The sequence below is a fragment of the Podarcis pityusensis genome (assembly GCF_964106645.2).
Source record: "Podarcis pityusensis genome assembly, chromosome: 9".
NCBI lineage: Eukaryota > Metazoa > Chordata > Lepidosauria > Squamata > Lacertidae > Podarcis > Podarcis pityusensis.
This window is the reverse complement of record NC_138034.1, coordinates 10,945,561-10,973,555: the sequence shown is the minus strand read 5'-3', so window position 1 is coordinate 10,973,555 and position 27,995 is coordinate 10,945,561. Positions and strand designations below refer to the sequence as shown.

At 46.1% G+C, this 27,995-nt stretch overlaps 1 protein-coding gene across 2 annotated transcripts in view; it reads left to right on the top strand.

The window, feature by feature from the left end:
* The window catches only part of SEL1L3 (SEL1L family member 3), a 64,819-nt gene extending 42,512 nt beyond the window's left edge, over positions 1 to 22,307 (top strand). For both annotated transcript variants that reach the window (XM_081019842.1, XM_081019841.1), the window contains 8 exons: positions 1,694 to 1,777; positions 6,156 to 6,246; positions 6,354 to 6,438; positions 7,414 to 7,523; positions 8,739 to 8,866; positions 10,649 to 10,751; positions 10,833 to 10,905; positions 15,742 to 22,307. In XM_081019842.1, the coding sequence (XP_080875968.1) occupies positions 1,694 to 1,777; positions 6,156 to 6,246; positions 6,354 to 6,438; positions 7,414 to 7,523; positions 8,739 to 8,866; positions 10,649 to 10,751; positions 10,833 to 10,905; positions 15,742 to 15,908 (841 nt within the window). In that variant the 3' untranslated portion in view covers positions 15,909 to 22,307. The remainder of the gene's footprint in view (positions 1 to 1,693; positions 1,778 to 6,155; positions 6,247 to 6,353; positions 6,439 to 7,413; positions 7,524 to 8,738; positions 8,867 to 10,648; positions 10,752 to 10,832; positions 10,906 to 15,741) is intronic.
* The last annotated feature ends 5,688 nt before the right edge of the window (positions 22,308 to 27,995 follow it).

The following is a 27,995-nucleotide window of genomic DNA, read 5'->3' as shown; positions in this document are numbered from 1 at the left end:
ATGACATCCCCCTGTTGCTGGGCGGGTTAGTTTGGATGGCCACGAATTTGGGCACCTCCAATTGTTGCTGGGAAGAAGTTATTGTTGCAATTTTATTTGATTGATGGGGTGCTATATATTCCCTATGTGCAGCGTTGAGCTTCCTCTTTTCTCTGCGCATATCGGATTACCTGCCCACCCTCCCTTTATTTAGGGCTTGTTTGCACTGACCTTGCTACGCCTGTCATGGGGTCGTCTGTTATTGGGGCAGGGGCCTGTTGGAATTTTACCATTAGGCTGATTGGCTGGTGCCATTTGGTTTTTGCCTACTGTGTAGCAAATCGTCACAACTTGTAAGGTTGCAGTTAAAAGGTAAAGGTAAAGGGACCCCTGACCATTAGGTCCAGTCGTGACCAACTCTGGGGTTGCGGCGCTCATCTCGCTTTATTGGCCGAAGGAGCCAGTGTACAGCTTCCAGGTCATGTGGCCAGCATGACTAAGCCGCTTCTGGCGAACCAGAGCAGCGCATGGAAACACCGTTTACCTTCCCACCGGAGGGGTACCTATTTATCTACCTGCACTTTGATGTGCTTTCGAACTGCTAGGTTGGCAGGAGCAGGGACCGAGCAACAGGAGCTCACCCCGTCGTGGGGATTCGAACTGCCGACCTTCTGATCGGCATGTCCTAGGCTCTGTGGTTTAACCCACAGCGCCACCAGCGTCCCATAAGGTTGCTGTTAGGCACTGGTTAATTTTGTTTGGTGTAGGGGATGTGGTTGGCTGTGCCTGCCCCTCCAATGCTGCTGCTGCAAGGGTATTCCATTAAAGGAATCCAGGGGCTCGCCATGCACTTGTCCAAATCCCTGGCAAGGGGCTAGAGCCGTGCAAGAGCCCCTGGGAGCGTTTGGGGAGAGGTGAGAGCCTGACGCCCAGCTCTATTCTCTCCTCAAAAATGTTTACCCTTACTGACTTCCACAGGCTTGCGGTTGTCAGTTCTGTTCCTACCTCTAAGTGGAAACAGATAGTCGCTAACCAATGCCTAAGCAACCACTCACATACTGTAATCTATAAAGTTGTGGCCAAAATTATGCCAAAAACCAAAACAATTTTGTGTGTGTGATCTTTGTCTTTATTTGAGGGTGTCCTTGGGGTCCTCAACACACAATCCAAACTTACCCACCCCAGCAACAGAGAGTCTGTTGTGGTGACCTCACCGCAACACGAGCTCTCTGGGAGGAGAACCCGATTTTCAGTGACCTTGACGTTCCAAACCTATACTTGTTTTCTTCTTTCTTTTTCATACCCTGTTCATTGTGTCACTTTTTGGGCTGAGAGGATTTGCATTTCTGAAGCTTAAATTGCACATTTCATGGAGGGAGGGAGCCCTGAGTCTTACATTGGCAGTGAAGCAAACACCCTCCTTCCTTTCTCTTCTCCTCCAAGAAGGTCCCCATCTCATCCTAATCTGGAAGTACATAATGGAGTTGAGGGCTATTCTCATACTTCTTCACAATGTGAGGGCTGCTGGCAGGTGTCCGCCATTGCAGAGACGGGCAAGAAAGCAAGGGGCTAGAACAACGTGAGAAACAGCATGTTGGGAAGCAGGAGATTCTCCTAGAGTTCATTGATTTGGGTTGAGGTGTGTGCAGGCGTTTGCCTGCCACAAAGTTTGGCTGCAGACTTCGAATGCTAATGTTTCTGTTCTTATTTTCAGCTGGGCAAAATATGTGGCAGAAAAGAACGGCTATTTAGGCCACGTCATTCAAAAAGCTCTCAACGCTTATCTGGAATTGTCTTGGTAGGTCTGGTGCTTCTTTTCTGTATGTATAAATAATAAATTTATTATTATTATTATTATTATTATTATTATTATTATTATTATTACAGTGGTACCTCAGGTTAAGTACTTAATTCGTTCCGGAGGTCCGTACTTAACCTGAAACTGTTCTTAACCTGAAGCACCACTTTAGCTAATGGGGCCTCCTGCTGCTGCTGCGCCGCCAGAGCACAATTTCTGTTCTCATTCTGAGGCAAAGTTCTTAACCTGAGGTAATATTCCTGGGTTAGCGGAGTATGTAACCAGAAGCGTATGTTACCCGAGGTACCACTGTATATGCAAGAGGTATGTTAACTGAGAAAGCGAAATAACACAATGACTACAAAAGATAAATTAAATTCAGAATGGGAATTCTATATTTCTATGCTGTGAAATGGCCACCTAATAGTAGTTAAATTAGAACAATTGACTGATTTATCCTTTTCCTAACACTGTGTTCCCAACAGATGCAACTGCACAAAGGCCAAATCATTAGCTCAATACGAAAAACCCAGGGACAAACTAGATGACACATTTGTGACCTATTATTAGATCTCCAGTCTCTTAAGTTTTGGTAAATAGCAGCCATGGGTGGGAAGGCCATATGTAAGTTTCTTGTAATGTGGCAAATAGCCACTCCGCGTGAGTGACCTTTATTTGGAAAACCCTGTTTGGTGGTGGGCTGTACTGCAGCCCCGATTAGAATCCAGGAGCAACTACCCTTGGGGGGGGGCAGTGCTATTTGCTAAAATTTAAAGAGTTCAGATCTCCACCATTCCCTCAATTTTGCCCTCAGCATGACCTAAAACAATTCAGTGCTCAAAGCAGAAAAACCTAATGAACCCTCCATTATAGTACAAATAAAAGTAAAGGTAAAGGGACGCGGGTGGCGCTGTGGGTTAAACCACAGATCCTAGGACTTGCCGATCAGAAGGTCGGCGGTTCGAATCCCCGCGACGGGGTGAGGTCCCATTGCTCAGTCCCTGCTCCTGCCAACCTAGCAGTTCGAAAGCACAAAGTGCAAATAGATAAATAGGTACCGCTCCGGTGGGAAGGTAAACGGCGTTTCCGTGCACTGCTCTGGTTCGCCAGAAGCGGCTTAGTCATGCTGGCCACATGACCCGGAAGCTGTATGCCGGCTCCCTCGGCCAATAAAGAGAGACGAGCGCCGCAACCCCAGAGTCAGTCACGACTGGACCTAATGGTCAGTGGTCCCTTTACCTTTAGCTAAAGGTAAAGTACCCCTGGAAGATTAAGTCCAGTCAAAGGTGATTATGGGGTTGCGGCACTTATCTTGCTTTCAGGCCGGCGTTTGTCCACAGACAGCTTTCCAGGTCATGTGGCCAGCATGACTAAGCCATTTCTAGTGCAACAGAACACCATGATGGAAACCAGAGCGCATGGAAACTCTGTTTACCTTCCTGCCCCAGTGGTACCTATTTATCTACTTGCACTGGTGTGCTTTCAAACTGCTAGGTTGGCAGGAGCTGGGATAGAGCAATAGGAGCTCACCCCGACGTGGGGATTCAAACTGCCGACCTTCTAATCGGCAAGCCCAAGAGGCTCAGTGGTTTAGACCACAGCACCACCCTTACAGCACAAATATAATAACAATAAACACCATCACAGACAACTTTCTGCCCTTTAATGATAGTCTGAATTTAGTGTATCTCAATCCACATGCAGAACTCCCAGAGCATTTTCTGGCTACAGTTTGGTGAAACTCTACATGCAAAGGATCCATGTGAAAGCTGCAGATTGCCAAAGTTTAAACCAGCTGCTAATCCTTATCCTTCACTTTTAAGTTTTGACCAGTAGATGTAGCTGTTGATTCGGAGTGCCAACCTTTCTTCCCCAGCTCTGTGTAAAAGCCACAACCTATTTCAGATTGGAGGGAAGCACCAATGGGATCTTCTTTTCAAGATCTAATAGCATCTCTGCAGGCAGGGAGAGTTTTCATGACATAGTCCTAACCATGACCATGGGCTGGGGTCAGGGTGGGAGCACAAGCAGCTGTTTACAGTTTGCTTTCTTCAGATTAATTCAGCTAAAAGTGATGCATTTTGCATCATGTGTCATTTTTCCGAAACTCTTAGGGCCTAACTAGACATACAGTGGTACCTCAGGTTACATACGCTTCAGGTTAAATACGCTTCAGGTTACACACTCCGCTAACCCAGAAATAGTGCTTCAGGTTAAGAACTTTGCTTCAGGATGAGAACAGAAATCGGGCTCCGACGGCGCGGCGGCAGCAGGAGGCTCCATTAGCTAAAGTTAATGGAGGTTAAGAACAGTTTCAGGTTAAGAACGGACCTCCAGAATGAATTAAGTACTTAACCTGAGGTACCACTGTAATAGGAGTGGACTCATTTATCTGAATTGGATAATCCTCAAATTTACATGAAGCAGAGTAAGGTAGAGCTCTCCCCTGCTTTCAGCTTTTTCAGCAAGTTTTTTCTTTCTCAATGGAACTCTGAAACCAGAGGTAACCTCTACAGGGCAAAATATTAGGATAGAATCAGAGAACAAGGATCATCTAGTGGCAATGCAGGAATCTCAATATGCGTTCCCCATCCAGTTTGAAACCATACTGGACCCTGCTTAGCTTTGCAAATTTGCTATCCATTTTACTGCTGCACCACTCAAAGGGGAGAAGAGATTTTCTTAGAAGGGGTTTGTTGTTATTTTGGCATGGGTAGGTCGGATGTTCAACTGCTGCCACCTGCAGAACACTGTTGCACTTCAAAAGCTCCCCACCTTGTATTAGTTCTGCATGAGCTGAATGGAACTATGCCAATGTCATCTCTAATTTTGTCCTTAATTTAAACCCGTTGTCTTCTCAGAACCCTTCCTTCTCTTTCAAGCAAGGCCTGTGTTCTGCAGATGATTCTGTGGAATGTTTTAGGGTGTGTACTCTAACCTGTCCCATCACTGTCTCTCTGCCTAACCTACCTCACAGGGATGTTGTGATGTGGAAACGAAGAGCGAGTGTGGCTTCCTTGAGCTCCTCAGGCCTTATTGTTATCCTGTGTCAATTGAGAATGTGCCCTAAAACAGACTTAAGACTCTTTTGCTGTGGCACATTCCAGGAGGAATATCAGTACTGCTGAACAATCTGTCTCTATTCTTCTTCCTCTTCTTCTTCTTCTTCTTCTTCTTCTTCTTCTTCTTCTTCTTCTTCTTCTTCTTCTGCGATCACTGATAGCCAAGTAAGATTGTCTTACATAAACACGGTCTTAACAGTGAGTCCGTAAATGATTGTGGAGGCCAATTCTGGATCCACACATCCTTCCACAGTGGGGACATAGGTTTCCAGGTGGGAGATGATCATGGTGAGGTTTGGCCAAGCATGCCTTCCTCTTAGCATGTTCCACCATTTCGTCCTGAGTTTGAGCATCTTCAATGCCCATGGCACCTTTGGTAAATCGGGTCCTCCCTTAAAGAGGGCATGTATTGCGGTGAGATCTGGCAACCAAACCCTGTGTTGTGGGTGGTTTTGATTGAATATCCACAACACCCAATTGGTAGGTCCCTTGATGCTGGGTTCAATCAGGCCAATGGGACGCAAGTTAAATGGATCAAGGGACCTATATATGCCTATGCACGTGACCCAGAGATTTCTCTTTCAGTGCGTGCATCGGAACACTCGCCCACCTCTCCCTATATTTAGGGCTGTGCGCTTCACCTTGCTATGCCGTCGTGTGTCGTCTGTCGTTGGGACAGGGGCACAGCAGGAATTTTCCCCACTTGGCTGATTGGCTGTTGCCATTTGGGTTTCGTCTGCTGCATAGCAAATCGTCACAACTTGTAAGGTTGCGGATAGGCTCTGGTTCAGGTGATAGGGATGGGAGAACACTCTCGCCATCCCTATGTGAAGGGTATTCCATTAAAGGAATCCAGGGACTCAATGGTTTGGTCAACCCTGTGAGGGGGTTGTGCCCATGCCTGAGTCCAGGGGGGCATCTGGGTGGTGGACATAGCCTGTTCCCAGCTGTCTGCTTATCTGGGTGTTCACCCTAGGCTGACCTATGCTGGTGCCCTGGGTCAGCGCTGCCTGCAAGGGTGCAGGGAGTTAGTCGAACCAGAGCCTATGCAACCACTCACTTGCTGTAATCAATAAAGTTGTGGCCTAAATTCTGCCAAAAACCAAACCAAAAATTTGAGTCTCGTCTGAATTTATTTAAGGGGGATGTTTAAAGGTCTGAACATGCAAAGGCTGTTCTCCAATGGGAGCGCTCGCGGGCCAGTGTTTCCCAGTTATCAGTGTTCTGCCTCTGTTTGAAACCACTGTGCCAAACTATTTCTGAAGTTTCCTTGTATTCACCTTGCATTTCTCTTTCTCACACCCCTTGGGTTTTAGGCATGAAGCCCTGCTTTATTACCTTCTGTCTGCAGAGACTGGAATCGAGGTGTCACAGACAAACATGGCACATCTCTGCGAAGAGAGGCCAGTAAGTACCATATATGTGATTCCACACCCTCTTGTTGTTTTAAATCCTTAAATATTTTCCTGGAAGCATACTGAGTCATTCTTTCTCTCCCACATCCTGTGTTCTAGAATATGACAGAAAGATACATGGATGTTGACTGCATTTGGAGATATTATAATTTCTCGGTTTCTCAGAAAAATGCTCCCTCATTTGGTACGTATAACAGCCTGTTACAGATAGTTATTTGTGTGCTTTTGAGTGTTGCAAAATGACCTCCTTTTTTCTTTTTTTAAATAATTGGTTTTCAGATAAAAGTTTTACAATCATATATCCAATATACAAGGGACGCGGGTGGCACTGTGGGTTAAACCACAGAGCCTAGGACTTGCCGATCAGAAGGCTGGCGGTTCGAATCCCCACGATGGAGTGAGCTCCCGTTGCTCGGTCCCTGCTCCTGCCAACCTAGCAGTTCAAAAGCACGAAGTGCAAGTAGATAGATAGGTACCACTCTGGCGGGAAGGTAAACGGCGTTTCCGTGCGCTGCTCTGGTTCGCCAGAAGTGGCTTAGTCATGCTGGCCACATGACCCGGAAGCTGTACGCCGGCTCCCTCGGCCAATAAAGCGAGATGAGTGCCGCAACCCCAGAGTCAGCCACGACTGGACCTAATGGTCAGGGGTCCCTTTACCTTTTATCCAATATACAACATAAAAACAATATTCCTGGACTTCTCTCCTCCCCTTTGTGGGTCCTATTGTTAATCATTTCCTCCTGCATCTTTTATGATAATCCAGATATTTTACATCTCCATTGTGTCCAAAGTTCACAATTAAACTACGTGTGTTATTCCCATCCTACTAATGATTTTAACTGTTTGCAATTGGTTTTTAAGATAAATTACAACTTTCCCCCAATCCTTATTAAAATACTGGCCTTCCTGATTTCTGATTCCTTCGGTCATTTTTGCCAATTCGGCATAATCCACCAACTTAATTTGCCATTCTGTTCTGGTAGGGACTTTATCTTCTTTCCATCTCTGGGCGCAAAATGACCACCTTTTGGCTTGTTTGCAATCAATCAAAGATCATTGCAAAAGATCATTGATCAGGACCACTGGAATTTGTCATAGCCTGGGCTGCGAAGGAGGGAATCACCTACGCAGTCTTTAATGCAGCTGCTTCTTTCCACAGCTTATCTGAAGGTGGGAGATTTCTACTACTATGGATATCGGAATCAGTCCAGAAACTTGGATATCTCAGTACAGATGTATGCACAAGCTGCCTTGTATGGAGACGCACAGGTAGGTTCTTGCTGGTTGGGGAATGAAAGGGCTGATCATCAGAAAACCTGAGGCCTTTTCTGAAGACTCTTGAGATCTGCAGTGTCCCACAAACCCCTGTCACGTTCAGGGCCGTCTTTAGCATTTGCGCGTCGAGGTCCCCAAGACACTCCCCAAAGAAAAACACAATTGACACTTAATTTTTGTTTAAGGTTTTTGGCATAATTTTGGCCACAACTTTATTCAAATTACAGCAATGTGAGTGTTTGCTTAGGCATTGGTAGCACTAACTGACCCCGCACGGGGACAGCTCTGACATTCGCACCCCCCACGAAGTCAGCAAGGGTAAGTCACCTGGGGAGAGAGATGGGACTGGGAACCATGCCTCACCTCTCCCCAGAATGCTCCCAGGGGCTTGCGTGGCCCTAGCCCCTTGCCAGGGGGTTTCGGACAAAAGCATGGGGGAGCCCCTGGGTTCCTTTAACGGAAAACCCTTGAAGCAGCAGCAGCAGCAGCATTTTGGAGGGGCAGGCACAGCCAAATCCATACCCCTCCACCAACCAATTCCCAAACCAATGCCTAACCGCAACCTTACAGGTTGTGACGATTTGCTATGCAGTAGGCAAAACCAAGTGGCACACACTAATCAGCCAAATGGACAAAATTCCTACCAGGCCCCTGACCCAAAGCAGACGACCCCATGACAGGCATAGCAAGGTCAAGCAAACAGCCTAAAATTAGGGAAGGGAGGGCGGGTGATCCGAAGCACGCAGCGAAAAGAGGAAGTTCATCGCTGCGTGCAATGTATTTAAGAAATAGGGCTGTCAATCAACAAATGGCAACATCTAGATTTCCCCAGTAACAGCCCGCCCCTGCTTAAAGGATGGCCAAACCATTTGCCTAGCAACAGCGAGGTGTCTCGCCAGCCCCGCCCGCAACCCGTGCTCTCCATGAGGGAGAACACACTATGCAGCGCCGGGGTGCAAAAAAACGCCCAGTGCCCCCAGTTTGGGGGGTGGGGGAGGCTAAAGCTGTTGAGCTTTCTTGCAGGTTGTAATTTATGAATTGACGAGGGAGCTTCTTGCTCCAGGCCTGCATTATCTGTCTTGGTGAATTCTTCACCAGCTTCTCTGGCTCCTTGTCCCCTTTAAAAGCAAAAACGCCCAACGCCTTTTGCCACAGAGCCGTGAAGTGCTATTTGTTTGACTGGAAATGCCTTTGTTTTGCACATTGCAGGGGTTCTTTAATTTGGCTGTTCTCCTGGAAGAAGGCTATTCCATCCCTCATCACATTTTAGACCATTTAGGAATTGACAGGACCATCAACTCCAGTAATGCAAACGTGCTCCAGGAGCTTTATGAAAGGTGAGACTGTTCTTGTCCATCATTGCCGTCCTTAAAACGTTAAGAGCAGGTTTTTATTTAGCATGGTGTAAAATGTGAAGCAACAAAAATAATAGCAAGGTGCCATAAAATTGGCAACAACGTTAAAATGCCTAAGATGGTGGTCTTCGAAATGTATTCTAGAGCTGTTTAGGGCTTTAAAGGTCAACACCAACACTTTGAATTGTGCCCGGAAACATACTGGGAGCCAATGTAGGTCTTTCAGGACCGGTGTTATATGGTCTCGGCGGCCGCTCCCAGTCACCAGTCTAGCTGCTGCATTCTGGATTAGTTGTAGTTTCCGGGTCACCTTCAAAGGTAGCCCCACGTAGAGCGCATTGCAGTAGACCAAGCGGGTGATAACCAGAGCATGCACCACTCTGGCGAGACAGTCTGCAGGCAGATAGTATCTCAGCCTGCATACCAGATGGAGCTGGTAGACAGCTGCCCTGGACACAGAATTGACCTACGCCTCCATGGACAGCTGTGAGTCCAAAATGACTCCCAGGCTGCGCACCTGGTCCTTCAGGGGCACAGTTACCCTGTTCAGGACCAGTGAGTCCTCCACACTGAGAAGGCCTGAAGAGGAAAAACATTCTCCTTCCTCCTGCTGGCCTTTGACTCAGAGTATGGATTTCGCCATGTTCTAAATCACGAGGAGTACCTACATGCACAGAAAAGGGCTTCGCTCTTCAGAGTTTCCCTTCTAACACATGGATGACAGGTCTAGGGCCTGTGGACATGGTCCCACTCTCTTCCACCTCATGACTGTTATTACCCAGGTGAGAATGCCCGCAGGAGGCTCTGAAGCCACCACTGACTGAGAAGACCTCTTTCCAAAACACAAGATCCAAAACTTCCCCACAAGCCTAGGCAGCATGCTTGCTCAAAATTTCGTGCCAAGAAGCTGAATTTGACATCAACAGAAGTAGCTTTAGGACTGCAATCTTTAAGTTCTAGATGGTTGAGAACCTTTTGATTGTTCCTCAACTCTCATCAGAGCTGCAGCCATTTCCTCAAGCTACCAGAACAGCTGGTCATAATTTTAATCACAGTAACTCAACTAATAAATGAGAACATGTCATAAGGTGGTGGTGGAAGACCATATGATGGGCTCTTTGATGTGGAAGGAAAGTCTGTGCCCTATCACTGATGGCCCCAGTTAAGACTCAAGCCTTCTATCTGCCTGGCTTTACTCCTTCATCTGCATAGTCCTTGTCTGCTCTTGCGACAGGCTGCTGAGAGCCATAATAATAATAATAATAATAATAATAATAATAATAATAATAAATTTTATTTATATCCTGTCCTCCCCAGCCGAAGCCGGGCTCAGGGCAGCTAACAACAATAAAATAATACAACATTCTAAAATCATTTCATTATAAAATTAATTCAAATCAAATTGATGGCAACCATTGGGCTAGAGTTCTGTGAAGATTGCCAAAAGAGGGAGTCAGGCTGTGCCCTGGCCAAAGACCTGGTGGAACAGCTCTGTCTTGCAGGCCCTGCGGAAAGATGTCAAGTCCCGCAGGGACCTAGTCTCTTGTGACAGAGCGTTCCACCAGATTGGAGCCACAGCCGAAAAAGCCCTGGCTCTAGTTGAGGCCAGTCTAACTTCTCTGTGGCCTGGGACCTTCAGGATGTTTTTGTTTGAAGACCGTAAGTTCTTCTGTGGGACGTACCAGGAGAGGCGGTCCCGTAGGTACGAGGGTCCTAGGCATATTTTTTATTTGACATTGATGTCTTTCTTATTGTTGTCCATAGGTGTTGGAGCTATAGCAACCAAGAATCAATCAGTCCATGCACTTTAGCTTTGCTTTATTTCCACCTGCGTGTTTTCTGGAAGACAACTTTGCATTCTGGTCTGGTGCGTACAACTCCACTGTTCTTTGAGTAAATGCCTGGCATTTTGTGCTCTGACTAATACAAGCTTCTGAATTCCTTGCAGATTTACTTCCTGGGCTCCTTGTTTGTCTCTACATTGGTTGTATTTGTCATACAGTGTTTCCGGGCTCTGTTGGGTAAGTATCTAGCAGCAGCCATAGAGCTGAAGAACAAAATAATAATAATAAAATCACAGGTGTACAAGGCTTTTTTAAATAGAATATTCCATGTGTTTGATTACATAAGCTGTTGCTCTGTCCCATTTGTTTTCCTCGATAGAAAAAGGAATCAAACTAGATTTTTAAAGACTACTGAAGGCAAACAGGTCAAAAAGCCTAGTTTACTTTTTCACTACAGAGGGGACAGAATTGAGATTGGATGCCAGCATAAATAATAAAAACATGGAATGAAAATGTAGCCTTGCACAGTTCTGATTTTATTCATATTTTATTTTTATTTATTTCATTTTGATCCACATTTTGATCCATTTATTTACTTCATTTGGTTCACCCCTTGTGAACCAGCAACTCTTTAAAAAGGGACCACGTACAGTGGTACCTCTGGATACGAATGGGATCCGTTCCGGAGCCCCGTTCGCATCCAGAAGCGAACGCAATCTGCGTCTGCGCGTGCACAGGTCGCGATTCGCCGCTTCCGCGCATGTGCGTGATGTCATTTTGACTGTCTGTGCATGCATGAGTGGCGAAACCCGGAAGTAACGCTCTTCATTACTTCCGGGTCGCTGCAGCGCGCAACCTGAAAATACTAATCCCGAAGCTACTTCAACCCGAGGTATGACTGTATAGCCTAGCCCGATACCACCAGTAACTAGGTAAAGGTAAAGGGACCCCTGACCACTAGGTCCAGTTGCGACTGACTCTTGGGTTTCAGTGCTCATCTCGCTTTATTGGCCAAGGGAGCCGGCGTACAGCTTCCAGGTCATGTGGCTAGCGTGACTAAGCCACTTCTGGTGAACCAGAGCAGCGCACGGAAACGCCGTTTACCTTTCCGCTGGAGCGGTACCTATTTATCTACTTGATGTGCTTTTGAACTGCTAGGTTGGCAGGAGCAGGGACCGAGCAACGGGAGCACACCCTGTCACGGGGATTCAAACTGCCGACCTTCTAATCGGCAAGTCCTAGGCTCTGTGGTTTAACCCACAGCGCCATCCGTGTCCCTTCTAGTAACTAGAGACCTCCCTTTTTCAATATATTGCTTATATAAATTCCAGACAAGTAATTGTGGAACTTCTCGTGGAGTAATAAAAGGAATATGAGCAATGCTGAGGTTCTACACCTGTGTTTTCTAAGCTGAGGCACAGGGTTTGTTGTTTCATTTTGTTTCCCATGATTATATACTGTGTAAGAACTGACCTTACTCCTCAAAAGTCCAGAACCACTTCTCCCTTCAAAGGCTGATTAGTGAGCAACGGCCTCTGAGAGTGGATAGTTCTGTTGCATTTCCACATTGTGAGGGACTCAACCAACTTTCTTCTTCTTCTTCTTCTTCTTCTTCTTCTTCTTCTTCTTCTTCTTCTTCTTCTTCTTCTTCTTCTTCTTCTTCTTTTGACAAAGTAACAATCATACATAAATAAGAATAAAGATGTGCACCCCACCAATGAGACCATTCCATTATAACTACCCAATCTCCCAAAATTTCAACACCTCTCGCCATGGTTTGACCCCTTTCCATTTTAACAGTACAAATTCCACAAACGCCCTCCGTATCTCCTCAAAATCATTTCTCCTGCATATTCCCCGTATTACTTTAATGGCACATGTTAATTTATCCTTAATAGCCATATCCCACACCTCTTTATATCATTCTTCCATTTTGTATTCTGCTTGCCCCTTCCACTCCCTAGCTATCACAATTCGTGCAGCCGTCAATAAATTTGTGAGAAAGTCCTTCCTAGCCTACGAACTTTCCACCCCATCGTAAATTGATAATAATGCTACCTCTGGACTTTTGGTCAGCTTTAACCCAGTGATTTCTGTTATCTCCTTAAACACCCTTTGCCAGAAAAATTGTGCATCTTTACACCCTCACAACATGTGAACATAATTCCCGATTTCCTGGCATCCCCTGCCAACATAACACCAAATATTCCTTGTTTATTTGATTTAGTCTGACTGGCGTTAAATAAAAGAAATCAACCCTCTTTCATCAGTTGGGATGGGGTGAGAGAGGGGGACTTCCACAATTGTTTCTTCTCCTTTCACTGATACAAGCATGACACAGCTAGCTTGGGGGGGGGGGGCGAGTTACGTTATACAGCACTTCCTGTTCCCTCACCCAAATCCTGGAAAGGAAGGCGGATGTTGCCAGTATGGGTGAGTGTAAAGATTTTGTGCAGTCTTATTTGCAACCGGTAAAGGGACCCCTGACCATTAGGTCCCGTCGCGGACGACTCAGGGGTTGCGGCGCTCATCTCACTTTATTGGCCGAGGGAGCCGGCGTACAGTTTCCGGGTCATGTGGCCCACGTCCCTTTTGCAACCAGTATTTAACCTTTATTGTTTTTTTATTTTTTACTTGTGGTTCAGTTGCTCTCCAAGCGTGAGAAAGCCAAATAAAGCTGGTTTAAACCTGTTTCTAGTCAGTATTCAACTAAAGCATTCATCTAGATTTTTTTTTTTTTAAAAAAAAGGATTGTTGGTAGAATATTAACAAGACAAGATAGCAGGAAGAGACAATTTTCTTTACAACATTCATGTTTCTCACCTGATGGAACTGTGATTCAGTTGATTATTTTATAGTGTAATCTTAAGGTTATCTACGATTCAGATCAATGCGGTTTACTCAAGGATGGTATTGAAATGTCATGCAGAGAGCATAAATTGACATCGAGTCCACACGCACGCTCAGCATAAGAACTTGGAACCTCACCTGCAATTTAACATTTACCTTGCTGTGCAGAGTTTAATGACTTCTACAATAGGGATGGGATGCGGGTGGCGCTGTGGGTTAAACCACAGAGCCTAGGACTTGCTGATCAGAAGGTCGGTGGTTCGAATCCCTGCGACAGGGTAAGCTCCCGTTGCTCGGTTCCTGCTCCTGCCAACCTAGCAGTTCGAAAGCACGTCAAAGTGCAAGTAGACAAATAGGTACCGCTCTTGCAGGAAGGTAAACGGCGTTTTCGTGCGCTGCTCTGGTTTGCCAGTAGCGGCTTAGTCATGCTGGCCACATGACCTGGAATCTGTACACCGGCTCCCTCGGCCAATAAAGCGAGATGAGCGCCACAACTCCAGAGTCGGTCACGACTGGACCTAATGGTCAGGGATCCTTTACCTTTATTAATAGGGATGTACGCTGGCTCCCTCGGCCAGTAAAGCGAGATGAGCGCCGCAACCCCAGAGTTGTCCGCGACTGGACCTAACGGTCAGGGGTCCCTTTACCTTTATCTTTACAATAAGAATGGGGATGACAAATCCCCGATTAGTCCAGAAAGGAAAATTATTCTGCAATAAGAGGTGAAGAAGCATCAGACCCTGAAAGAGGTGAGAAAGGACGGAAGAGTGTGCAAAGCTATAAGCAAGAATTACTAAGACTGGAGTTAAAGTGTTTAAGCAGCAAGTGAGTGATCTGAAATATGTAACCGTGTTCCGATAGGTGTTTTGACCACAGTAGTAAATCTGGGAGGCAATGAAAGTGTATACCTCATTTTTGCAGACCGCTTAAACCACAACCCTACATGTTAAGTGCACTTTAGTCATTTATTTTAACAGGAGTCACAACTTAATTCCCATCCCATAGCTTTCAGTGGCTTGTGCTTAGCATTTGCTAGATTTTGCCATTAGTATAAGCTTTCATTACTCTAATGGGCAAAGGAGGCAAAGTGTTAAGTTGTGGGTGAACATATCAGACGACACAGCGATTCTTCAAACAGCTCTTGTTTATTCAGAGGCCAGAAAAGAACTGAACTGAAGGGTTCAGGCAGCCTGCTTATATAGAGCTCCACTACAACGCAACAGTAACCACTTTCTGTAACTATCCAATCACTGAACGTCACTTTCGATCCCTTATTTGCATAACTATCTACAGTATCCCCCTGCTGGCCCAGGGTGAGAACTTCAGTACATAACACAAAGTATTCAAGTGAAGGAAGGGAATTTGGAGAATTTGGTATTTGTTTTGAACTGCTATTAATATTGTCGTTTCCACTGGCTGTGACCTGCCTTTGATTGTTTTGGAGAAGGGTGGGTATGAAATTGGATAAATGATAACGATGATGCCACACAGACATTATTGAACACTGCTTAGAGACTTTTGAAAGATTAAGTGGTTTAGAAGTGCTTTTAAGCAAATGATAAATCATATGGGGAACTGAATTGACCATCAAATTTAAATCAAGAGTCACCATAAGAAATGTTTGAATAGGAATCCAGACGTTAAAAAGGGCAAAGTACACTTGACAGTTCTGCTATGCAAGGTACTGTTTAAGAAAAGGATGCTCTTCCAGGCCATCTGCATATGGACTGTGGGTTCTGTGTGCGAATCTCCCTACTGAATCAGGTTCCATATTCATAAAGGGTGTCTTCAGGATCTGGAGCTGTGTACGTAGTCCTCCTTGTTGGAGAGGTGATCTAAACCACTGAGCCCCTTGGACTTGCCGATCAGAAGGTTGGCAGTTCGAATCCCCGCGACGGGGTGAGCTCCTGTTGCTCTGTCCCAGCTCCTGCCAACCTAGCACTTCAAAAGCACACCAATGCAAGTAGATAAACTGGTACCTTTGTGACGGGAAGGTAAATGGTTTTGTGTGCGCTCTGGTTTCCATCACGGTGTCCTGTTGAGCCAGAAGCTGTACCTGCTGGCCGCATGACCCGGAAAGCTGTTTGTGGACAAATGCCGGCTCCCTTGGCCTGAAAGCGAGATGAGCACCGCAACCCAATAGTTGCATCACCTGAGTGATAGTGGGTGTGCTAATCTATAACGCTACTTTCATCTGCTGTATTATATTGTGTGTTCTGACAGTTGTTCATCGCCGGATATCACGAGTGCCGGAAGAGGCTGCAGCTGAACTCTCTTCCACAGAGGAAAATACTAGTGAGACAGGATCAGCAGAGCACAGAGAACCTACTGTGTCAAATAATTCAGAGGAGCATGTCTTAAATCCTCAGCATCCCTGCTCCAGCAGCTGAGGCATGCATTTTCTCAAAAAGTGACATTCTGATGTCTTCAGGAGACAGAAACCTCCCCTTTCTATGCCAATTTGGAAAAGCCCCCCCCCCTTTTTTTGCGACTTGGCGGGTGCTCTCACCATGGGAGTAGGCTATTCTGTTGTTGTAGCACTTCCTTGCTTGAGCTTGAAGCACCCTTGAAGGTTTCACCCAAAATTTGGTTGGGAAGGGGACAGTTTGATTCAAGGAGGAAGGACCTTCAGATTTAGTGTCCTTGAGGTAATTTATTTTCAGATTCAGAAATAGTGTGAACTAGAACATAATCGGTCCTATTGTATTATCGGGAAAGGGATTTCTATTCCTTTAAAATTAATCAGGGTTTTATTTTCAGTTCGGAGAATTGATAGACCTGGTTTGGGGGAAAAGGACTTGTCTTAATCAGTCGTAGTGTGCTCCAAAATCATTTTTGCCTTGGTGGGCTAAGGCTCCAAAATGTCATTCCAAAGACAGTATATAGGAATATTTTGTTCACCTTAAATATATACAGTGGTACCTCAGTTTATATAAACTTCAGGTTACATACGCTTCAGGTTACAGAATCCACTAACCCAGAAATATTACCTCGGGTTAAGAACTTTGCTTCAGGATGAGAACAGAAATCGTGCTCTGGCGGCGCAGCGGCAGCAGGAAGCTCCATTAGCTAAAGTGGTGCTTCAGGTTAAGAACAGTTTCAGGTTAAGAATGGACCTCCGGAATGAATTAAGTACTTAACCCAAGGTACCACTCTGTGTGTGTGTGTGTGTGTGTGTGTGTGTGTGCGCGCACACACACACACACACACACACGTATGTATGTATGTATGTTTGTATGTCAAGGCCACTGGTATTTCAGCACTGAAGAGGTATCTGAGCTTAGAAAAAGCTGCTTCTGATATTGCTGTACCCTATAAAGTTGTTTTAACAATTATGAAGATAATTTATGGGCAACACATCGAAACTTTTCTAAAGCACAAATTAAATCTACACATTAGTTTCATTAATACGCAATATTGCTGTATGCAGTTTAAGTGGCTTCTGGCTGTGAAGTGGTTTACGAATCTGGATAGCTCAGTTGGTTAGAGCATGGTGCTGTGAATGTCAAGGTTGTAGGTTCAGTCTCCCTTTGGGACGGCTTCATATTCCTGCACTGCAGAAGGTTGGACTCCTCAGGGTTCCTTGTTGTTGTTTAGTCGTTTAGTTGTGTCTGACTCTTCGTGACCCCATGGACCAGAGCACGCCAGGCACTCCTGTCTTCCACTGCCTCCCGCATTTTGGTCAAACTCATTCTGGTAGCTTCGAAAACACCATCCAACCATCTCATCCTCTGTCGTCCCCTTCTCCTTGTGCCCTCCATCTTTCCCAACATCAGGGTCTTTTCCAGGGAGTCTTCTCTTCTCATGAGGTGGCCAAAGTATTGGAGTCTCAGCTTCAGGATCTGTCCTTCCAGTGAGCACTCAGGGCTGATTTCCTTCAGAATTAATAGGTTTGATCTTCTTGCAGTCCATGGGACTCTTAAGAGTCTCCTCCAGCACCATAATTCAAAAGCATCAATTCTTCAGCAATCAGCCTTCTTTATGGTCTAGCTCTCACTTCCATATATCACTACAGGGGAAACCATAGCTTTAACTATGGTTATATAACTTTGTCGGCAAGGTGCAATTCTATTATTATTGTGCTTGTTGCCTTTGCCTGCAACGTATGAACTAGTATACAGTTGGGAACGACCACAAGTGAACGATGGTAACCTCTAGGAAGAGCACAGATGAGGGCCTGACCATTAAAACAGCCAACTAAGCTTCCATTTTATTGCGCCTGTTATGCTCCCACGTGGCATCTTGCATATTGTTATCAAATATTGTTTCCACTGAAAATATACAAAATGCAAGTGTGAGGCTGCTGAGTCTTTTAAGGGCAAACTGACATGTGAAACGGAAACGAGATTGGTCGTAGAAATTGCCATAATAAACGCTAGAAGATGTTTTGACGCCATTGTGACGACAATGGTGATATCAAATTGGAGATATTAGAGATGAAAAATGCCGTGCCAGCAGTTTATTGATTGGACTAAAGTAATAAAAAAGATGATAATAAGATAAACCTTTACCTTAAGTGCCCTGTAAATGGAAGGTGTTCCTGCAATGCACAAATTAAGTACATTATTTGTTTCTTCTCACAGTTTGGGTCAGGTATGCACTGATATTCCCGTCGCCACCTTTCCTTCACCAACTTCTTTGGACATTTTCCCCAACGTTTTACTGGCTACTGAGGTGTGCCTCCCCCCATCTCCCACTCCCAATGACCTGCTCAATTCTGCCAGAAAGGGCAGGAGAGAGATACCAGTCTTCCTTGCTCCACTTGCCATAGCTTGCCACTCCTGACACACCTGTTCAATAAGTGAGAAGGATGGGGAGAGGACCAGGGCTTATTGGAGCAAGTTTAATTTCAAATTCAGTCGACTTGGAAATAAGATGCTTTTATCTATTTTGGGGAAAATAGCTCAACTTATTTCTGAATGAATCTAATGGCAGAAAATGGAATGCTCACAATTTGAACTCCATACTGGTTCTCTCAAACTTTTACTACGTTGAAATGATTATATATTCTTAATATTTTAACAGATATACCTCCATATCTATTATCCATCTACTATGGATTCCTAGGTAAAGCAGGTCAATTGGTATAAACTATATTTACTTTCTTGGGCTCCATGATCACTGCAGATGGTGACAGCAGTCATGAAATTAAAAGACGCCTGCTTCTTGGGAGGAAAGTGATGACAAACCTAGACAGCATCTTAAAAAGCAGAGACATCACCTTCCCGACAAAGATCCGTATAGTCAAAGCTATGGTTTTCCCAGTAGTGATGTATGGAAGTGAGAGCTGGACCATAAAGAAGGCTGATCGCCAAAGAATTGATGCTTTTGAATTATGGTGCTGGAGGAGACTCTTGAGAGTCCCATGGACTGCAAGAAGATCAAACCTCTCCATTCTTAAGGAACTCAGCCCTGAGTGCTCACTGGAAGGACAGATCCTGAAACTGAGGCTCCAATACTTTGGCCACCTCATGAGAAAAGAAGACTCCCTGGAAAAGACCCTGATGTTGGGAAAGATGGAGGGCACAAGAAGGGGACGACAGAGAATGAGATGGTTGGACAGTGTTCTTGAAGCTACTAACGTGAGTTTGACCAAACTGCAGGAGGCAGTGGAAGGCAGGAGTGCCTGGCGTGCTCTGGTCCATGGGGTAACGAAGAGTTGGACATGACTAAACAACAACAACATATATATATAGTTTATACCAATTGGCCTGCTTTACCTAGGAATCCCAGGGACTGAAGTCTACAGAGGTTGTTGAGAAGTGTCTTTTTGAGATCTCCACCTCCACCTTTCCCTAGAACGCCTTTCTATGTTCACTGGAGAAAGGGAACTTAAACCAGTTTCCCACCTTCTTATATTCCTTGGAAGGTGCCCCGGGGCCATAGGAGACATTGAACCTCCTCCTCTGAGAAATAGATCTCCAACCTTGAAGATGTCAGGTAGCCCCTTTCTGCCACCACCTCAGAAACCTTTGCACCCTTGATAACTGTGGGACCAATAAGGGGGTAGTTTGGGGATGTATCAGGGACAACCACAGAAAAGTTTGGGTTCATATGGCCGAAGGCCTTCCCAGTTCTCTGGTGTGCCCTCAAATCCAGCAGAAATGTACATTACCCCAGAGCTGGAATATTTTGTTTCCAACCAGAGGGAAATGTTTCTTTAAAGACTATTGATTAGGGTTGCCTTGTTATACCTAATCTGTTCTGCCAAAGCACTTGTGTTAGCTGCTCCACAAAGTTCTGGGCCTGCAATTTCAGAAGCGTACATGTGACCACCCCCAAATGCTAATTTCAGAAGAGATTAAGGTCTAGATTTAAGTTCTAAGTCAGCCATACTGTGTTTTTGAAGTGAATCCCCCATTTGATAAGGGGCAGAAAGAAGAGGGCTTCCTTTCTACAGAGTCGTTAAACTGACATCTAATTGGCATTTTGCATACAGGCCTTAATTTAGCAATACTATCACAGTCTTGCGTTTTCGTCTGAGCTTGGGAAGATAACGGCCAACGTACCTGTTCCCAGCAAGATGAGTAGGATGTTCCTTTAAATTTATGCTAGGGTCAGGGTAGGGATCAATATGTACCTTCAAGTGGAGGGGGGGGGAGATAAGAGAAATTTAATCACTTTTATGTGAAAGAACAAGCTTAGTTTTCAGTTCAATGAGACCTTCTGGGAAGGAAGATTATATGACATTGCTGTATGTCCTGGCCACAATATTGCCCTAGCTCTGTTTGCTAAGCTAGAAGCACCAAGACTGTTGGGTAAACAGTGGTCTGTGTTGAAATTTGAGCCAGAAATTCAAGAATAATCCCCACCGTGAGTTCAATGGGTACATAGCAAGAGCCACTGAATAAGCAGGTCACACTTAGGAGCAGTCCTTAAGCACACTTACAGGATAAATTCCTGTTGGACGCAATGCAGTCGTGCCAATGACGGCTGGAGTTTATGGCAGAAACTACAGAATGAGCAGGAGAGTCTCCTAGCACATCAGGGCTCGCTTTCCACATTTTGAAGTAATGCATCCTTCAGAGGAGCAAGAGCATTAAGGACAGAGTCCAGAGTCTAAAGTGACCTAACTTCATCACTGACACAACGGAACAAATGTCTGAGTAAACATGTTTAGGATCACAGCACGCAGCCATATTTCCCAGGTGTTGTAAATGCAGAAGATGTCTCATTTCCAGGAAATCTTTGCTTTCCAGCATTCAGACTCCTATGACTGGACAGCTACAATTCTTGTCCCATGAGGTGTCAGCGGCCGTGCTTGTTCTGCTTTGCGGATTGTACTTGATTATTAGATATAGATTGCTATAAATACGTACTGAAAGTGACATTGGAATAGAGGTGATAATATTGCAAAATACTTGTTTACAACCCTACTAATCATAGAACAGATATCTTAAGCTCCTGTGGTTTGGGGTCCATGGATGAGAAACTGAGTACAGTCGTACCTTGGTTGTCAAATGCCCTGGAACTCAGACGTTTTGGCTCCCAAACACCACAAACCCAGAAGAGATTGTTCCGCTTTGCAAGCGTTCTTTTTGGAACCCAAACATCCGACAGGGCTTCTGCGGCTTCTGATTGGCTGCAGGAGAACTCCCATTGCTCAGTCCCTGCTCCTGCCAACCCAGCAGTTCAAAAGCACGTCAAAGTGCAAGTAGATAAATAGGTACCGCTCCAGCGGCAAGGTAAATGGCGTTTCCGTGCGCTGCTCTGGTTCGCCAGAAGCAGCTTAGTCCAGCTGGCCACATGACCCAGAAGCTGTACGCTGGCTCCCTCGGCCAATAAAGCGTGATTTGGTTTACAAACGTTTTGGAAGTCAAATGGACTTCCAGAACAGATTCCATTCGACTTCCAAGGTGCGACTGTAATACGCAAATGGTCAGCCACAAGTCTGCTCACCTTATCTGATGGGCAGTGTTGCGGCTGCGCCATGGGCCCTGCAGTGATCTGGCGAGGGCGCCGGGGTTTGGTTGCCTGCTGGCAATTGGCATGAGCAGGCAGGCTTTCCCGGGGGTGGGGGGAGAGGTGGGCTTGACTAGTCAACCAGCGCCACCTGGGCCCACTCCTTGGGAGCTAAATTGCAGCCCAGCTTGGCAGTCCCTCCCCTGCCCCTTTTCCCCGCCAGATTCCCCACTGTCCCTCCCTTTAATTTTGCTGCGGTTCATACTACAACCTTGCTATGGATCACATCGGCTGCCATATTTGAGGCAAGGTAGGATTTTTTTGCTAGTGTGGTGTAGTGGTTAAGAGCAGTGGACTCATAATCTGGTGAACTGGGTTCGATTCCCTGCTCCTCCACATGCAGCTGCTGGGTGACCTTGGGCTAGTCACACTTCTCTGAAGTCTCTCAGCCCCATTAACCTCACAGAGCATTTGGTGTGAGGGAGGAAGGGAAAGGAGATTGTGAGCCACTTTGAGACTCCTTAGGGTAGCGATAAAGCGGGATATCAAATCCAAACTCTTCTTCTTCAAATGGGCACCTGCCATTTTGTTGTTGCCTACCTCCTAGCAATCATCACAACTTTGTGAGGTTAGGCCTTGGTCTTGGCTGGAGGGGAGGTTGTAGCCTTTGCCTGCCCCTAATCCACATTTATGCTGTCACTACTGTCTTCTCTGAACCCAGTCACATGCAGAGAAGGCTGGGTCTGCCACCTGAGGCTCACATGTTCTCATGGGTGGCCTTGCCCAGCCCATCTCCCGTCAAAAGGTTCAAGCTTCCAATAATGTGTGTCAAAAATGTGAATTCAACAAAAACTTGCTAATAAAGGAATTACCTGGAATAACACTTACCCACGTTGTTACATTAATTCAGTACTATTTAAGCTGAGAATGAGCCATCCAGAGGTGATTTCATGTTGATTCAGATCAATCTCATTTTCTCAAGTATCTTATCGATGTTCTTCCTTTTACAGACCTGTTGTGGGTAATAATTTTTTAAAAGGGGAACTCCATTTCCAACGAATTTCAGGTCTTCATAGCAGTGTGGTGAACATAAATCCTAGTAGATTAGCACTTGGTGTCCTACATGTTTTATTTGACTTTGCACAAGGTCATTTTAAAGTGTAGACCGATCAAAGTGATTAACTATTCTTCTATTGCTTCTCCTAAAGTCAACAGCATCCAGTTATGTAAAAATACATCATCCGACCCAAAGCTTAGTTTTCAGTTCACTTGAGACATTCTGGGAAGGAAGATTAAGACAGGGTGTGTATTCTGGCAACACTATTGCTCCCAGCTCTATTTGCTAAGCTAGAAGCATCAAGGATGTTAGGCAAACAGGGTCTGTGTTGAAGTCCAAGTCAGAAGTTCAAGAATAATCCCCACAGTGAGGGGAAGTTCAATGGGTACATGTGCTTTCAGTCCGTAAAAAGCAAGCCCCACTGAATACAGTGGGTCACGCTCCAAGGCTGCAGGGGAATCCTGTTGAACACAATTTACTGGTGCCACTAAGGGCAGGGCTTGAGGGCAGAAGTCCAGGGTCACACTCAGCAGAATGAAAAGGAGGGTCTCCAGGGCTGGCTTAGCACATTTGGAAGTAAGTGAAGTAGTGCAGTTTACCATCGTAAAAGCGGAGGGGGAGCAAGAGCATTAAATGACCTACCATATTTTTCGCTCTATAGGACGCACTTTTTCCCCTCCAAAAATTAAGGGGAAATGTGTGTGCGTCCAATGGAGCGAATGCAGGCTCCTTGGCTTCAGTGATATCAACGCGAAGCCTCCGAAGCGCAGAGGGAGCGCTCCCTCCGCACTCCGGAGGCTTGACGTTGCTTTCGCTGAAGCCTGGAGAGCAAGAGGGGTTGGTGCGCACTCACCCCTCTCGCTCTCCAGGCTTCAGGGATAGCCGCCTGAAGCCTCCGGAGTGCAGCGGGACATCCTGCTGCGCTCTGGAGGCTTCGGGTTCCTTTTGCTGAAGCCGGGAGAGCAAGACTCTCCTGGCTTCAGCAGAGAGGGAGAGCTGCGCAGCGCCCCTTCAGCAAAGCGGGAGGAGAAATGGAAGGGTTTCCGTTTCTCCTGCCACTTCACTGAAGGGGCGCTGAGCAGAGAGGGGGAGAATTTTTTTTCTTGTTCTCCCCCTCTAAAACAAGGTGCGTCCTATGGTCGGGTGTGTCCTATAGAGCGAAAAATACGGTAACTAAAATTGCCTAACTGCAATCACTGACACAATGGAACAAATGTCTGAGTAAATGTGTAAATATGCTTCTCGGGTGTTATAAATGTAGAAAAAGTTCTATTTCCAGGAAATATTTGCTTTCCAGCATTGAAGCTATGATTGGGAAAGCACACTGTCCACCCACTGATTCCAGTCCTGCCCTCTGAAGCAAGAGAGAACAATTCTGTATATTTGGCAACCTTCTTCATGTCTTCCCTGTCTTCTGCATTCTAAACATACCCAGGCTAAATTGTGATGCCTGGAACATTGCAGTCCGGTGGTCCAGAAGATTCGCCTCTGCCTTGCCTACACCATGTTGAATGCTCTGCCAGTTGAGTGTTGAGGTCCCCAAGACACCCCTACCCCAATAACTCACACATCACACAGAATTTTTGTTTAAGGTTTTTGGCATAATTTTGGCCACAACTTTATTAACATACATGGATGTGAGTGGTTGCTTAGGCATTGGTTAGGACTATCTGTCCCCCCGCCTTGGGGACAGAATTGACTTCCGGATTCCAGTGAAAGTCAGTGAGGGGAAACAATATTGGGGAGACACTGGAGCTGCGCCACAAGCCCTCACCTTCTCCCCGCATGCTCCCAGGGGCTTACGCGGCCCAAACCTGATTCCAGGGATTTGGATGGAAGCATGGCAAGCCCCTGAATTCCTTTAATGGAATTCCCTTGCAGCAGCAGCATTGGAGGGGCAGGCCCAGCCAATCCTTACCCCTCCTCCAACCAATTTTAACCAATGCCTAACCGCAACCTTACAAGTTGTGACGATTTGCTATGCAGTAGGCAAAAACCAAATGGCACCAGCCAATCAGCCAAATGGACAAAATTCCTACCAGTCCCCTGCCCCAAGGCAGATGACCCCATGACAGGCATAGCAAGGTCAATGCACAAGACCCAAATTAAGTGAGGGCGGGCGGGTGATCCGAAGCATGCAGCGAAAGAGAAAGCAGATTGCTGTGTGCACGGCTTAAAAAACCTCTGTTCCCACTCCCAAATTTGCAACATCAAAATTACCCCAGTAACTCAGGATACCAATCCCTGCCAGGGCCAACCATCCCAAACATGCCTAGCAACAGCAGGGTGTCTTGCCTGGCCTCCACCACAACACGTGCTCTCTTTTAATGAGAACACGCTTTTTCAGCTTCTTTTCATACCTTCTTTGATCTGCCGCATTGTTTTTTCTGCTTGGGTGTATGGGGTCTTAGGGGAGGAATGGTATCTCTGGTAGGGGACATATCATGCTCCTTCTGTCCACCTTTGGTCCCCACCCTGTACTAGGCTCTCACCTGTGGCTCCAAGAAGCTGTCAGCATGCAGCCGCCGCCACACCCCTGTCAAAACGGCTTCGACTGGCTGGCTAAACCAGGTGAGGGTAGCTGGTGGATCTCAAACCCTCAGTGAGTGAAGGGCTTTCCCTGCATGCGAAGACAGGCTCTGGTGGATTGAGCAAACAAGACCGAAAGTGGATCCCAATGGTCAAGAAGGTGGTTTCTGCACATGCTGAAGAGGGAAGTGAGGGGCAGAGGGGGCTTGTCAAACTGGGAAGGTAGCCTATCTAGCAGAAGGAAAACTCTGACCCTAAACCTCATCCTCTCATTTGTAAGAAAGGCTTTGGGAGTAAGCCCTGGGTAAAAATCTGTACCCACTGTGTGAGTATCTGGAGGCGGTTGGAGGATGGATGGCGGCTAACAGATTGAGGTTGAATCCTGACAAGACAGAAGTGCTGTTTTTCGGGGACAGGAGGCGGGCGGGTGTGGAGGACTCCTGGTCCTGAATGGGGTAACTGTGCCCCTGAAGGACCAGGTGCGCAGCCTGGGAGTCATTCTGGACTCACAGCTGTCCATGGAGGCGCAGGTCAATTCTATGTCCAGGGCAGCTGTTTACCACCTCCATCTGGTACACAGGCTGAGACCCTACCTGCCCGCAGACTGTCTTGCCAGAGTGATGCATGCTCTGGTTATCTCTCGCTTGGACTACTGCAATGCGCTCTACGTAGGGCTACCATTGAAGGTGACCTGGAAACAACAACTAATCCAGAATGCGGCAGCTAGACTGGTGACTGGGAGCGGCCGCCGAGACCATATAACACCGGTCTTGAAAGACCTACACTGGCTCCCAGTACGTTTCCGAGCACAATTCAAAGTGTTGGTGCTGACCTTTAAAGCCCTAAGTGGCCTCAGTCCAGTATATCTGAAGGAGCGTCTACACCTCCATCGTTCTGCCCGGACACTGAGGTCCAGCGCTGAGGTTCCCTCACTGCGAGAAGCCCCAAGTTACAGGGAAGCAGGCAGAGGGCCTTCTCGGTAGTGGCACCCACCCTGTGGAATGCCCTCCCACCAAATGTCAAAGAGAAAAATAACTACCAAACTTTTAGAAGACATCTGAAGGCAGTCCTGTTTAGGGAAGCCTTTAATGTTTAATAGGTTATTGTATTTTAGTGTTTTGTTGGAAGCCGCCCAGAGTGGCTGGGGAAACCCAGCCAGATGGGCGGGGTATAAATTATTATTATTATTATTATTATTATTATTATTATTATTATTATTAAAGGCACAATGTAAAATGTGTTAAGTATGTACACCAGAGCTTGCCTCTTGTCCTCTCTGCTGCTTGAGCTACCTGGCTGTTCACCCGGAGCAAAGCTAACCCGGTGAGGATGGAACTGTTTCTTTCTGTTCTTGACGCTAAATGAGGGAAGCCCAACTCTCACAAGTAAAGTGCCCAGTGGCATTCAAAGTACTTCTTCTTTTGTTTAATTGCTGTTGGCAAATAAGATAATTTATAGTGCACTTCAGATTCCAGATAATTTATCGTGCAATTCAGGTTCTTTTACAACCGTTTAATTGCAAGAATGGCCTCTGCCAAAGAAGTTTCAACTTTCCTTCCCTGATATATGTCTCAGTTTATTTAAAAGGAAATCATAGTCCCTTGTGTTGAGACAGCTGCTGGCTTAGAATTTTTCATCGAACTGTCACATTTGTGCAAACATCTCAATATTATTTTAATTTCTCTAATTTTAGTTTCTCTTTAGTCTGATGGTGAATACATTTAGCTTGCATTTGGGGTTTTAGTTTTCATATGATTCTGTCAGTGCCAATGGATGTTGTTTTATGGATGATTGGCTTCATTATTTTGATTTTTTTGGTAAAGTTTATTATTATTATTATTATTATTATTATTTCATTTTATAATGTATATAAAACAGAGAGAACAATTCTAACAACAGATGAAAATTAAAAGATGCAAAACAAAACTGTAAAATAGGCACATAGAATAAGTTGTTGCAACATGAGTTTAAATAACAAAGTCCAAGTAATGACCGCTCCCCACATTAAATGGGGGGGGCGCCCTTTGCGTGGTCGTGCGCAGCACCCTGGACCCTATGCGGCACCATTAGCACAGGCTTGGCTTTGCCTTCCCCAGGTGGGATACCTGGAGGTCTCTGCCTACCTCAGCCAGTTGCCCAATCCCGCCTGGGGAGACGTTGCCAAGGTGATCAGGCCAGGTAGGGGGAAGGACTACCTGCCCACACAATAGGGGAGGATCTTACCTGGGAATCCTCACTTGGCTCCAGAGCTTCTCCCATCCTACCCACCCTCAGTTAAGACTTCTTTTGCAGGTTAACCTTTTCTCCACAGGTACACGGACGCTGCTACGTCAAGGACGCTGTTGAAGTGCTGGAAAGGAATCCCCCTGCATTGGCAGGTTTTGCCTTTCCCGTAGCAAAACGTCACAACTTTGGCGGTATCGGGCCTTGGGCGGAATCCTTTAGTCTATCTTCCCTAAATGGGGGGGGGGGGATGCAGAGGTGACCCACGCCCCCTCCTCTTCGCAACAGCAATACCAGGGTTCCCCGTTAAAGGGGTTGTTTGAGGGGAGGCATTGGCCGTACGCCTAGAGGTCGTCATTGCTCTCCCATGCGGGGGCGGTGTAACAGGGATGGACTCTCTCTGCTTGAACATATGTTCTCCAGAGCCAGCCCCCCCCCCCCACATTGGATAACCTGATGTTCCCCAGATCCCCGGCGGGAGACTGGGAGGGATAAACGCCCAATGCCTGAGCCAAGGTCTACCCACATCTGAAACCTAATAAAGTTGTGGCCAATTTTAATCCCATAGCACGTTGTCTTGAGTCGTTATTCCACACGGGGGCCGCCCAGGGTTTGGGGGACTCTGGCTGTGCACGCAAAGACTACCAACGTTATTTGATCATCAAGTATAGTTCTAGATTTGGCAAGTCTTGAAAATGATGGTTCCACTGTATATGCCATAAAGGAATGCCAAATTATATAAAAAGGTGTCTGGGAGTTCCAGACC